The 14,555-nt window shown below is 40.6% G+C and overlaps 1 protein-coding gene across 1 annotated transcript in view; it reads left to right on the top strand.

The window, feature by feature from the left end:
• Positions 1–14,555, top strand: part of Rgsl1 (regulator of G protein signaling like 1) — a 47,483-nt gene that overhangs the window by 20,585 nt on the left and 12,343 nt on the right. The window contains exons 10-17 of the mRNA XM_048810219.1: positions 126–233; positions 2,302–2,407; positions 4,760–4,953; positions 6,273–6,390; positions 6,803–6,920; positions 8,820–8,949; positions 13,845–14,019; positions 14,384–14,522. Coding sequence (XP_048666176.1) covers positions 126–233; positions 2,302–2,407; positions 4,760–4,953; positions 6,273–6,390; positions 6,803–6,920; positions 8,820–8,949; positions 13,845–14,019; positions 14,384–14,522 — 1,088 coding nt within the window. The remainder of the gene's footprint in view (positions 1–125; positions 234–2,301; positions 2,408–4,759; positions 4,954–6,272; positions 6,391–6,802; positions 6,921–8,819; positions 8,950–13,844; positions 14,020–14,383; positions 14,523–14,555) is intronic.

Genomic DNA, 14,555 nt, shown 5'->3' with positions numbered 1-14,555 from the left:
AAGCATTCCACCAAAACACTATTGTCCTATTTAAGTGGCCCTTTAAACCATATGCCCAAGAAAAGTCAGTGAATATTTGAACCTAGAGTGGATAACTAGACTCTCTGTTTTCCTTTACTTCACAGACATAAACAACCTGACTTTTGAGGAACTCTGCTTTAAGTATCCAAAGGTGGCCATAAAGAAGATCAGTGAAGACTACAAGTTATACTGTGAGAAAGCACCTCTCACGGGCAAGTGTTAAATTCAGGGGTAGATTTAAAGCAATTAGGTTTTCTCAAATCTGAGAGAAAATTTCCAAACTCAGGCGACAAAAATCCAAAGAGGAACCATACCTTGTTTGTCATGGAGATGTAGTCAGAAGGTAATTGATTGTCTGTTTTTTTTTGTTGTTGTTGTTGTTTTGCCTTCTACAGAGCCATAGAAGAGTATTAGGAAAATGAGATGTAATTATAAATTATCAAACATAGAGATCATTAAGATTGTTCATTCCTGATTTCCTGTCTAGTAGGAGTTTCACACAATTTGTATCCATCTTCTGCCAAGCTTCCTGGAGTCAGAGATTGTGGAAGGATGTTTGTTAGGGGTGTTCTTGGGAAGGACACCTCTAAAGGAATGAGGAGAACAGCACTGGGCAGAGGTCAAGGTGGACTGCCCAACTATGAGGCAGTCCCAACAGGCCTTAGCAATAGCACAGGAAACTCCAAAGCTAGGATGACCCTCCAGAGTTGTCCCTCACTGGAGCAACAGACCTGGGCCTTTGAAATTCCACGTGGACCCAGATGGGAGGGCACACTTTGGGTCAGGCAATTTCCTTTGGCTGGGCAACTCCCAGAAGCAGCCCCATCTGGGAGCCATCAGCAACCGGCTCTCCAGGCAGCTAGGAATGAATGCTTTGGTCCTAAAGAGAGGATATAGATAGCACTCAGCAGCTCCTACTGCTGCCCACTTTCTTTGTATAGTAATTTCACCTCATCCCAGAACAGCTTCTCCAGGGATTGGGTGGGTTTCTTTTCCTTGGGAATTTATTCTAGAAAGGATGGCCTATACTACTACACTGTTTCTAATACTAATACTTCTCTTCTCCTTCCCATCCTATATTCTCCTTTTGCTCAACCAGTATCTCTACTAGTCTTGGGATGGGGCGGGGGGTGGCTCTCATCTCTGATGTCTCTGAGCCCCCGGTCATCATGACTTCTTGGGCGGTGGCTGCTTCCTTCATCAATTTATTATCAGAATTGAGCTAGAGAGTAACATGGGTGATAAGTGAATTCTCATGATCTCAATAATTAGGGATATATCCTATCAATATAATGACTCCTTTGTTGCCTGCTGGCCTCTTGACATGAAGAGTTTAAAGTGAACGGACACCTGCTCTGTCCTCTAGAAACATTTCCTCGCAGGGAACCAGAGTCTCTAGCCTGACACCATATATACAGGATCCACTACCCCATGTGGTCATTGAGTTTTTGAAATGTGACTGAAATAAATGTGTTGAATAAAATATGGTATTAAAATTAATTGCACTCTTTTCCTTTAAGCTTTTTTTTTTTAATGTGACTACTGGAAAATTTAAATCATATATGTAGCTCACATTATATTTCTATTGGAAAGCACTAGTTTGGACCCAAAAAAACTCAAGTTTTGAGGATGACAGATTTCTCTAGGTAAGTCACTGATTATAAATGGAACATTTCTACCTGCTTCCTCTTCCTATGAGCTCAGTAATAGTCCCCTCTTAGCCTTCTGTGATGCTTCCAGGAGATCTCACAGAGGGAGTTTTTAACAATGTCTGGATCATATTACTTTCTCAATCATCCGCAGCAGTTTGTATTATGATTATTCCAAAGCATTTCCAGAAATGTTGTGCCTTTGAATGCCTTTTCCTGGCATACACCCAAATCTGGACATGTTCATGGGCTTCTTGAGTCTCTGGTATGTGCAGGGGTTTTAACAACCCTTATTACCTTGTTCATCTTCTTTCCTAACCTCATCTTTTTGATTCAACTTTGACCCTCATCTTTTTTTGGCTTCAACTTTTGATCTAATTCTGTTCCAACTGCTGTTCCTAGACCCACATTACTGTGGGCAGTGCTTGTGCCTTTAAATGCTTTTGGCAAATGTCTCTTGGGTAGCCTCCCTATTCTCTGTGTGAGGAAGTCAGAAATTAAAAACAGTTTGGAGATTTCATTGTCAGTCTAAGGAAGTTCTCCTTAATTTCAGAGGGATTCCCTTAATTTCAGAAGGAGTCTATTTCATTCCTTATAATGCGATTTTACTCAACTTTGTGATTTTTCTTAGATTTTAAAGTGCAAATTGTCAAGGAACCAAAGGTAATTACAGCCCCACAAAGGAAAATATCCTTCTCCAAAAAATCTGGTACTAGGAAGCCCTCAGTGAGACCCAGGTAAGATGTAGGATCTGGCTATAGTAATATATCCAAGCACCACTTTTCCTTTGTATGTAAGTTTCCAGACCCTTTCCCGTGTATCTTACATGTATGAACAAATACACTTTGCATTTCAAATTATTATTTTTATTTTCTAAAAATGACACCATGCAATATATATCATGCACTAATTTTTTTTATCTTAAAACTATCATGGACATCCTTTTAAGTGACTATGTATAGATCTACATCCTTCCATATTATGGATGTTTTGTGATTTATTTAACTATTCTCTTTTTATGGACTGTTGTTAGCTTTTTTTACCACTATGATAAAAATACCTCACCAGAACCACTTAGAGGAGGAAAGATTGATTTTGGCTTGTGGTTTCAGAGGTTCAATCCATGGTTGCCCAGCTCCAAGGCAGAATATCATGATGGAAGTTTGTGACAGCAGAAAGCTGCTTGGCTTATGGCATCTGGGAAGTGGGGGTGGAGGGAGCCAGGGATAGGATATAGTCTCCAAGAATCCAAGCACAAGCTCCCAGTGATCCACTTCCTCCAGCCACACCTCATCTGTGTGTAGTTACCACCCAGTCCATTCAAATTACTAATCTATCAAATGGATTAATCCACTGATGTGGTTCCAGCTCTAACCCAGTCTTTTAGCCTCTGAACATTGCTGCAATGCCTAACACATAAGTTTTTCTGGAGACATTTCAGATCTAAACCATAACATAGACATTTCCACTGTTTTTAATTTTTCATTGCTATAAATAGTACCATTTTAAGCATTCTTTGTACATGTATCCTTACCCATTTTTTTTTTCTGAATTATGTACTACTGTTGTAACTTCCTAACTGGTTCCCTACTTCATGTCTTCCGCTTTCTAATCAATAGGAGAGTGAGCTTCTGCTAGGCAAAGATTCTGTGGTCTTTTCTTTAAGAGCTTCCCACCCACCTTTCATTCCTCTTACAGCAAGTGATACCTATGCATAAAATTTCTCCAAGTGCCAAGGCTGCTAAGACTTTCTTCCTCCCAACCCCACTATGAATCAGCCTCCTTATGTCAGAGAAAACATTTGGCATTTGTTTTTTTGAGATTGATTAACTTCAGTTAGCATTATATTCTCCAACTCCATCCATTTACCTGCAAATGCCATGATTTTATTCCCTTTTATTGCTGAGTAATATTCCATTGTGTATATGTGCCACATTTTCTTTGTCCATTCATCTACTGAAGGGCATCTAGATTGGTTTCACAGTTTAGCTATTGTGAATTATGCTGCTATAAACATTGATGTGGTTGTGTCCCTATAGTTTGCTGTTTTTAAGTCCTTTGGGTATAGACCAAGGATAGGGATAGCTGGCCAAATGGTGGTTCCATTCCCAATTTTCCAAGGAATCTCCATATTGCTTTCCAGATTGGCTGCACCAATTTGCAACAATATATGAGTGTACCTTTTTCCCCACATCCTCGCCAACACTTATCGTTGTTTGTATTCTTGATAGCTGCCATTCCGACTGGAATGAAATGAAATCTTAGAGTAGTTTTGATATGCATTTCTCTAATTGCTAGAGATATTGAACATTTTTTTCATATATTTGTTGATTGATGGTATATCCTCTTCTGAGAAGTGTCTGTTCAGGTCCTTGGCTCATTTATTAACTGGGTTATTTGGTTTTTTTGGTGTTAAGGTTTTTGAGTGCTTTATATATTCTCGAGATTAATGCTCTATCTGATGTGCTGTGAGCCTCATTCTGTAGGCTCTCTATTCATCTCACTGGTTGTTTTTTTCTGAGAAGAAGCTTTTTAGTTTGAATCCATCCCATTTATTGATTCTTTATTTTAATTCTTGCGCTACAGGAGTCTTATTAAGGAAAAAAAAAAACCCTACAAGACAAAAAGAAAAAACTACAAGTCAAAAAGAAAGAGGGCTGCAAATGAAACACTAAAGCCACTTGTATTTGAAGAGCAGTGAAAGAAGGAATCAGTAAAGGGAATTTTGAAATAATGGATCAATAACTGCTGATCAGTCATGCTCTGTCTCACAGAAATGACTGTTCCAGTGGGGAGTTGCTTTAAATCCATGATGTGAAAACAGAGTTCCCTTGGGAAAACAAAATTACCTTCCTTCAAAATTCCTCCCCTCCTCTTCAACCTGTTGTCAACTGGACCAGGTTTAAGAAGGGCAGATGAAAATTCAAGTTAACCTCCAAGGAAACAGCGCTAACCAATTTGTCAGCCATGCTCTTCACACATGGCTAGAGGCTCTGCAGCCCGAGATGCCCTCCCCCTCCCTAATTAGAGCAGAACCCAGGGTCATCATCCTTTGTCCATAAGCCATGCTCCTTCCTCTTGTCTTCCAGGAACTTGACAGAAGTCCTCCTAAATTCACAATACCTGGAGCTCTTCAGGGAGTTCCTCAGAGAACATAACGCGGAAAACCCATTACTATTCCTGATAGCTGTACAGAGGATGAATTCGAAAGCCAATGAGAAGACTTACATGTCTTCATTGGAAAACATAATCCAGACTTTCTTCCATGGCAAAATCCCTCCTGGTATGCATCTTTTTCTCCAGCGTCCTGTTTCCTTCTCCCTTTAATGTCCAAAGAAATAGCCTGTCTCACCTAACCCGGAGAGAGCCCCACAGAGCAGTGGCCACAGGGGGACAGAATTGAGACAAAGACCAAGACAGGCAGTGAAAGCAGAGAAGAATTAATAAATCCAAAGTTGTAATACTAGTGAAGGAAGTCAAGTGTAAAATACTTTCACATACATCCTCTCATTTGATTCTATTTAATCCTAAAAGCAGACTTTCCTTTAACCCCTCTGAGGTAGGGATAATCTGCTGCATTTTCTACATGAAGATGAAAACCAGTTTGAAAACCCAGTTTAGGTAGAACTTGAGTTCAGAATCAAGTCATCTGATCATCAAGTCAACTAGGCTGGAGTTAGATGCAAAGGCAAGGCAAGCTGTGTATGCCACACTGGAGTGTTACCCTCCGGGGCCACCTGGACCCACCCGTGGGAATTGGGAAGACAGTTGTTCCAGCTGTACCAGGGAGGGTAAACCTGGCCCATGTAAATTTACCTTGGCCAGAAGCAAAGGCTGCAAGTAAAATATTGACTCGGGGGGTGAGCACATTCCTATCCTGGAGGTGATCAAATCTATAGAAAAATCATGAAGGCAGAGCTTCCTGTTTAAGCACAGATGAACAGAAGTGGGTCTAGGGGAGGTTTTGTTTTCAGTTAACCAAGAGGAGGGCATAAACAGAAAAATAGAAAAAGAGGTAAAAGTCTTTATTTGTAAGAAATACTTATTTGTGGAGCCTCAGAATATTGAGTTCTATACATGGCTTTGAATGAACCAGAAGAGGAAAGAGGAGTACTCAGATCCTGTCCTTGATCCATCTTGGAGCCTCATTAACCAGCACCACAGTCTCCCATCCCTGGAGCACCAATTGACATTACCTACCTATTGGTAATCCTGGATTCCCCATCTGCCCTGCCAGACTTTAGTCCTTCACTTGTATGTGCTCTCCTTAAATTGAAAACTTCCCACCAGCTGCAGAAATGAATCCTTTAAATTTTTATTTTCCAAAAATATGGGGAAAAAAATTTAAATAAAAAAATTCATTTTCCCTTAAGCACTCATCTTTGAATTAGAATGGAACTAAAGCAGGACTGCTATTTTATCCACAAATACACTTGCACGTACCATTCCAAATATGCTTTAAAGATGTTCAAATTGTAGAAGGCTCAGAGTTAAACCAGATTGATCGGGGACTGTGAGTCCCTAAGGTGAAAACACACCTTACCTCAGAACTGGGAGATGAGGATGACAGCCATTTTTTTTTTCTTTCTTGCATTTTTTTAGAAGAAATGCTGCAGTGCGATGCCCCTCTCATCAAAGAAGTCACTGAAATGAGTCAAGTCAGTACAACCACATTGCTAATGGTCCAGAGCCACGTCATGAAATCTCTGGATGAAAAGTGGTGAGTATGAAGGCAAAGATTCGTGGGCTTTCCAAAGCCATATTAATCAAGGGTCTCACAATCCCTTCTCACAACTCATTGCTCCAGACTCCCAAGCAAAGAAAAGCCAAGCTTATCTTGAACCCTCTGTCTACCTGCGTGCACGCGCGCACACACACACACAGACACACACACACACACACACACACACCGTTTCTGCTCTGTTGCCTTAAAGAGGAACAATGTTGATCAGTAAAGGTAGACTGATACCCATAAAGGATTGAAATGCTGGCGAGATGGGTATTTTTGAGTGATTCACCGTCCATCTCCCACTGCAGCTCCCTCCAAAAGCTGAGCTAGGTTTGCCTCAATTGTTTATTTTTCATGTACCAGGTTTTGCCTTTTTGGATATTCTTGGTCTCCCTTCTGGCAGGTTTAAGGATTACCAAGATATATTCCCGTTTCCTCCTCCTTCTCCGGAGGTGGAGTCTGAAGCACCAGCTCTGCCTAAGAAGCCCTCAAAGATAACAATGTACCTGCAGGAATCCCAGGTCAGTGAGAAGAGAGTGAAAAGCAGACACTGGACACAAGAAAGCCACTGTGTAGGCATCATCAGCTGCACATGATTACCACCACTCACCCATTTAATCACCAAAAGAATGACCCCTGGGGCTAGGTTCTTAAAGGCCCACTTTATAAAGGAGGAATCTGAGGCTCAGAGAAATGGTTACACTGGCAACCTAAAGTCCCTCCCTTCTCCACCTATGATTAAGACCAGCTGATTGATGCACCCAGGAGTTGGGCACACAGGACCAAACGGACATTTTCTCACTGCTGAAGGCTGTTTTAGAGGAACTGAAGCCAAGAGGTTTTATAATCTTCTCTGAACCCCCATTAGACCAACTTCCACATTTAGTCACTGGCGTAACAGGACAACTTAAGCCTCCACTTAACAGGGTGAGCCCCAAACTGTATAACAAGGGGTGGGGCTGACACAAGTGATCAATAGATGAGCAACTTCCAGAGACACATGCCAAGGGCTGAGTGCAGTGCACCCATTTCCTTCTCTCACACATGTTGTCTAGCTTATTTATCTCTCACAGCAGGAAGGAAAAAAGGAAGAAGAGACTAGATAGAGTGCTACTCAGAAAAATCTCTTCATACAGTTTGAGAAAAGACATAGAACCCTTCAATAATTACTTGCTCAATGTGTTTCACCGTTGGTTAGAACCATAAAAATTTGAGCCCAACTGTATAATGCCAAAGATCACGCTAATAAGGTATCTCTGGAAATAGTGCCAAAGCCCATTGATCCACAACTCCACAGGTGAAAAAGTGTTGATCTCTCCTTTCTCCTTTGTATTTTCTCTATAACTGGATTGCCTTTATGTCAGGGCATCGTGAACAATCACATATGATGTTTAAAAGAATTCTGTACTCAGAACCAGGACACTTGTTTTCATTTCAGATCTTCCAGTTGCTCTTAGTTAAGATTAGAGGAAACCAGCATGTTCTAAGCCCTGTGTTAGGGTTTCCCTGTATAACCACTAAGCTTCATCACTACACAACTACTTCATCACGTCATCACTACACTGAAGGCTATTGTTTCTGTCTTACATATGGAGACGGTTGGGTACAGGTCAAGGGAATTGAACGAAATTACATAATTAGGGAGAAGCGAGGCTCCAGACTCAATGCTTCTAATGCCAAAACCAGTGTTTTTCAGACCTCGCTATGACTGTCTAAAACCAGGCTTATGCTGAGGTCCCCTCTCGGTAGAATGAGACAATTGAGCTAGTTGTTAATCAGCGAGATTCTTTATGGCTATAAATATCCATTTACCTAGGAGTTAATGAACTGGATAATGGTCACTAGGTACCTATTAAAAAGAGATGAAGATTCACTCCCCATATGGGCCACCAGAGAGAGGGAGGGAGAGAGAGAGGAAGAAACATAAAATTTATGGGTACAGTTTTATGGGTGTGATGGGTAGATATTAGTGGGTGCATACAATTTTAGTTTTCACTTTTAAATGTTTGGCAATGGTTTTGCTCATTTCCTTGTTCCTTCAACATTTCAAAATCTGCCTGAACCATCATTCCTTTCTTGTAAGCTGCTCTTACCTATGTCCCGTGTTTGTTCCTGTTTGAGCATTCATGCTCCCTCTCCAGTGGCACCTCGAGTCATTGTTGAAAGACTGGTAAAAAGAGAATGGGCAATGGCCCCAGCTATACCTAGTGGAAACTGGACTCTTCCACCCACCAGCTGCTTGATTTGAGACAGGTTAAACAAGCTCTTTGACTTGAGTTTCCTTACATGTAAGTTAGTGCTAAAAATTATTCCTAAGAAATGTTGGATTAGATATAATGAATGTTGAGTTTCTGGCACACAGTAGACTCTCAGTGAACAGCTACGCCAATGAATGCAACATCCTCTCTTTCTTTTCCCAGAAAAAAGGGTGGCTGAAAATGACCAGCTTTATCAAGAGCTTTTGCAAGTACCGCAAATTTATTTCAAATCCCAGTAAGCGCCAGGAATTTATAGACTATCTTCACTTGGAAATGTGCAATAGCAAAGACAGTAAGTTACTTCTCTGTTTACCCCCTGGACATATTTCAGCCACTAGAATTAGCCCTGATAAGAAGCACAGAGCTTATTGCTTTGTGTCATGACTATGTCAGCCTGGAGTCTAGCAAGAGCCCCAGGTCCTGAGTGCTGAGACTCACCCAGGCCTCCTTGGACAGCAGCCTCTGCTCAGGGAGCCAGTGAATATGAAGGATGGCTAACAAGGTCTCAAAGTTTATAAGATGATTTCCTGGTGTTGTTTAATTTGATCTTTCAAAAATCTTTTTTAAATTTTTCTGCTTGTAAAATTAACATAATATTAATAAAGAGGTAATTAAAAAATTATAGGAATATATAGCATAGAAGTTAAAATCCTTCAAGAGGTAACATTGTTAAAGCTTCGCAAATCTACCTCCTGATTATTTTTTATGTATCTCTTAACATATTTTTCCAACAAAATGCCATGTGCTCTCTATTTTATAACTTGCTTGTTTTGCTTAACATCATATCTTAGATGTTATTTGATGTCAGTATACATCTCTCTGCCTTGTTTTCAACTGCCATAAAGTGTCCCTTGTATGAATTTATCCAACTGCTTCATTCATCCATTCTTTCATACTTTTTGAGACTTTACTCTGGCACACACTCCAGGTGCTGGGGACACATGGGTGAACATGCACCAAGCGAATCTTCTCTTGAGGCACCTGTAGTTTTCAAATAGAAAAAATTGAGCCAGAGATGTTGGAGCTGGATTGCCTGGGTTTAAATCTACCACTTTCTATTGCAAAGACTTGGGATAGTGACTTTGTGCCTCAGTTTCTCAATACATGGGAGGGATAGAATCCATCGGATAGAATAATTATTCCTATCCTATACGGTTGTTGTGACAATGAAGCGAGGTAATACATTTAAAGCATCTTAGAACTATTGGCAATAGCATTGAACTCTAAAAGGGTTAACCAAAATATTGCTATTATTACATAATTTTGATGAGTGATCCCAGTGATAGTTACAGGGAGACCCTGATGAAGAGTGGGGGAGTGCTCAGGGAAGACTTCTCCCAGAAAACAGCAGAAAGCTGAGTTTTCAGGAATGATCAAGCTAGACAGGTTGGGTAGGAGGGAACAATGGAAGCAATGGTTGCTAGGTGTGCAAAGAGGGTGGCAAATCAGGAACTGCAATCAGACCAGCTGAACCAGATCAATGCAATGGGGAAAGTCCCCGAGATGAGACTCAAGAGTTTCAACAGTGACAAATTATATGTTTCTTAAGGACTTTTGAGTTGTTATAACATGCACCTAAAATTACCAAAGAGAGAGAGGCACAGAGAGAGAGAGAGAGAATTTTTCTGAAATAAATTCCTTAAAATGTTAGTACTGGGTACAGGGTTAAACAGTTAAATTTTGGCCCTCCAAAACCACTAATGTATACTCTCATCAACAGCATCATCTAGTGTCTTGACTCCTCAAATTCTCACCAGTACGGAATATTAAATTTTTTTGAAAACTGCCAACTTGTAAATGAAAAATAAATGTACCATTTTTATTTATATTTCTTTAGTAGTTAAGCCTTTTTATTTATTAACCATTTGTATTCTTTTTTGGACTTTTTTGTATGTGTTCTTTGTCTTTTTTTTCCTATAGAAATTTTAATATTATTTTTTTAATTTGCAAAAACTTTTGTGTGTATCTTTCACTAACTGCTTTACAACCAAATGTTTGGGACTCAAGGGGCTGGGGATATAGCTCAGTTGGTAGAGTGCTTGCCTGCCATGCACAAGGCCCTGAGTTCAATCTCTAGTACCACCAAAAGAAAAAAATAGGATTCAAGAATAAGTCTAACTCTTCTGTTTCCTCTTTTAAATGAAAATCAGCTCAAGGCCTCATGCCCACCTCCCAGCGTTGTCTGAGGGCCTAGGAACAAGAGTGCCTATTCCACTCCACGGGAGGCCTACCTGGCCCCACTTCCCCTCAGACTCAGAGCCGAGCCTGGTGGTAGTCAATCTGCCACTGGTTCACATCATTTATTTTCAAGTACAGATACATACAAGTGACAGTAGAAACAACTGAATATCTCCTGTTCAATCCAAGAAATAGAAAAATGGGTAAATCAGATGACACTCTGGGCTTGCCTTCACTCACCACAGACGGAACCTCTTTCTTGAACATAAGTGTTTGATTATTGTCTTTTAAAATGTATGTGTTTCCATACCCTCCCTGTATTGACTAAAACAAGTCTCTGATTCCCTTTGGAACCTCCACTCCATTCCTGTTACTGATTGTCTTGGGTCATTCTGTGCTTTTTGTTTTGCCCGAGAAAACAGAAGCAACCAGAAGAGAACTTCCGGAGCTTTCTTTCACCACATTGCCTGCTCAGCACCCCCTGCACTCAATGCTCTTGTCACCGGGAGGAAGTGCCTTGCTTCCTCTTCAGTGAGCCCACTCACGTCTTCCCAAGGCCACTAATTGAGCCAGTTTTGTTTGTTCTCTTGCATAAGTTTAGGGGTTTTTGGTTTTTTGGTTTTGCTTTGCTTTGTTGTTGTTTCTGAATTACTCAGCACCAAATATGGCATAGTACTTCTCAACTAAAAATTAATAATAATTTCTCCCTGGTCTATATTCCATTCCAGCTATCTAGCACATTTGTCTGTTTCCCTTTTGAAGAAAAACTCTCAAGAATTATGCATTTGGGCTGCACTTATTTTTTCTTTTCTTCCCATTCATTTTTAGACTACTTTAAAAAGTCACTTTTTAAAACTACAATTTGCATATAGCAAAATTCACCAGTTGTGAATGGGGATGAGCTTTAGCGAATGCAGCTACTCCTGCCATCATGTTATTGAGTATTTCCATCATCACAAAAAATTGCCTCATGTCCCCTTTTTGTCAGCATCCTCCCCCGTCTACTACCACAGTCTGGTCCGGCAACCATCGATCTGCTTTCTCTCACTATGTTTAGCCTTTTCTAGAATATGCTATAAATGGAATGAGGCTAGCTTCTTTCACATAGCATAAGGCTTTTGAGATTCATCTGTGCTACTGTGTATCTCAGTAGTCCATTCCTTTTTATCTCTGAGTAGTATTCCATTGCACCATAATTTGCTTATCCGTTCACTAATGGATAGACATTTGGCTTGTGTCCACTCTTGGGTTGCTATGAATAAAGCTGCTATAAATATTCAAGTTGAAGTCTTTGTGTGGATATGTCATTTCTCTTACGTGAATACCTAGGGGCAGAATTGCTGGGTCATGTGTTAACTGTATGTTAACTTTATAAGAAAATTCCAGGCTGTTTAACAATTTGTCTTTCAGAATGATTGCCCTGACTATAATGTAAAGAATGTACCACAAGGAAGCAAAGTAGAAGAAGAACAGTCAGGGCTAGGACTAGGGTGAGGCCAGTGGCCATATAAGGCATAAAAGTTAAGAAGACTGTGACTCTCAGGGTCACACAAGGCCGACTCTACACTTGTACCACATTAAGTGAAGGTGTGTCCTTCAGTTCTGTGTTCTGGGTACCTCAGTCTCCTTACCTAGTCTGGACCCTAAGAAAACTCAGTTAAGTGGTTTTCACAATAACTGAAAGATAACGAAACGACGATGGCTGGAAAAATGCAGTTGCAACAAAGACAAATTGTGGGTACATTTGAAATATGTTTAGAAAGCAACAGAGTAAACTGAGTATTGGATGTGGAAAGAGGAGGCAGTCAACTATGACTCCCAGGTAACAGCAAGTTGGAACTGCTGACATCGGTGGGTGAGAGATAATTATTAAATATTCGTGAATTTTTGAGCCAACTGATATGCCATCAGTAGCTTGAAATTAATTACAGGGGTAATATTTGCTATAGAAATCAGCAGATAACATAAATCAGTTCTCCCTTCTACCACCAGAGCCAGTTTACAAGCATAACACAGTTTTTAGGTTTCCTGGGTGGAATTAGTGCCTTCTTTTCCTCCTACCCCTGATCCTCACTCAGTTCCCACTGTTATCCAGACTTTCTTTTTCTTTAAAGTCAAGTCTAATAAAGAGAGATTATAAAATAGTAAGTCAGGGAACAGGTGTCTTAGCCAGTGCAGCAGTAACCCTTGGACCCAGCACATTACCTGGGACAGAACAAGTGCTGGGTGTTGCAGTCACCCTCCTGTCCTACATATTCCAAAAGGAATCCTGCTTGTATCACACCCCCATCAGTCACTCCTGAAGGACCTCAGAATAAAGTATTTACAGAAAGAAGCGTGAACTCTAGAGATGGAATAGACAATTTTCTTAATCCCAGCCGAGTAACTAACCAGGATCTGCTTGTCAGATCCAGCCTCAAACTGTTCTCTTCTCAGACATGAATCCCTGTGCATGGATCTCTTTGGATTTATTCTAGTCTAGAAACTTTCTGAAAGAAACCAAATCTTCTAGAAGCTTCTATGCGCCCCTTTATTTATTCTTACCTCTTTACTACTGTGGCTCTCTACCCTCGGTTTCTTTAGTAAACCTTTGTTTTGTCTTTTCCTTTATGTTGTTTTCCCCCATTTACTCCAAATTGCTTCCTTGATAAACAGAAAGTCAAGTTGGCTGGTTCAGTTTTCACAGTCTCTGCAGAAACCTTCGGATTTAGCATAACTACACTGTGATTATCTCTCTGTCCAACAAGGACCATGAAAATATCCTTTGGTGCTCAACTGAGTTTTTGTTTTTTTGTATGTGCCTTGTCACACAATCTGAGCAGATGGATTTTTCAGCAGCCCTTCAAGTCTAAGGGGCTGTTTGCCTAATGGTAGAGAATGACCATGTCAATAGGCTCAGAGGGTGGGTCCATGTCTCCTTTCTTCATTGTAGTTATGCCCAGGCTGAAAGCTTCAGACTGAAGAGTGACTTCGTCACACCAGATTATAATTACTTCCTCTCTCCCCCAGATTTCCCCGGGTCATCCAGTTTATCAGTACGTCCAATCCCATTGTCCACCAACATCCGGAGTGCAGACCCAGAGAATGGAGAGATGACCCTTCTAAAGCGCCGTATATATGGTCACAGGGTCATCATTGTCAACTTTGCAATTAATGATTTATATTTCTTATCTGAAATTGAGAGGTAAGTTCCCCATCTCTCCTTCCTTTCCTTCCTCTCCTGACTTTCCATCCTTAAAACCTCCCGGCATAGATTGGCTTGGTGTAAGAAGTATAGTGATTCAGCCCCACCAAGCAGTAAAAAAAAAAAAAGAAATCTCCTCTAAAATCTCCTAAAAATAAATGCAATTGAAAGAGCACTTAGCATATCATCTGGCAGGTGATCTGTGCTCAATTAATACTTGTCAATGAGTGAATTATGGTTGAATGAAGTCACAACCTGGCCCAGAGCTGGCCCTGCCTTTTTCAAGCCAGAAATAAGTCTGGTGCCCTACACTCACTGTTCTCATCTTCTCCTTGTGATTTCTTGCATCATGTCTCTTCTTCAGATTTAATGATTTGGTGAGTTCAGCTCAAATGCTGCAGGTCAACAGGACATACACTGAGAATGACCTACTGCTGCTGCAGGCCAAAATTAACATTATCCTAAGGCTCTTCCTGAATTCTGACATCCCTCCAAAGCTGAGGGTAAGGAGGACTCCCACTCCGCTTTGGCGTTCA

This window comes from Marmota marmota, unplaced genomic scaffold (genome assembly GCF_001458135.2).
Source record: "Marmota marmota marmota unplaced genomic scaffold, marMar, whole genome shotgun sequence".
In the NCBI taxonomy this organism is placed as follows: Eukaryota; Metazoa; Chordata; class Mammalia; order Rodentia; family Sciuridae; genus Marmota; species Marmota marmota.
This window is presented reverse-complemented; position numbering and strand designations above follow the sequence as displayed.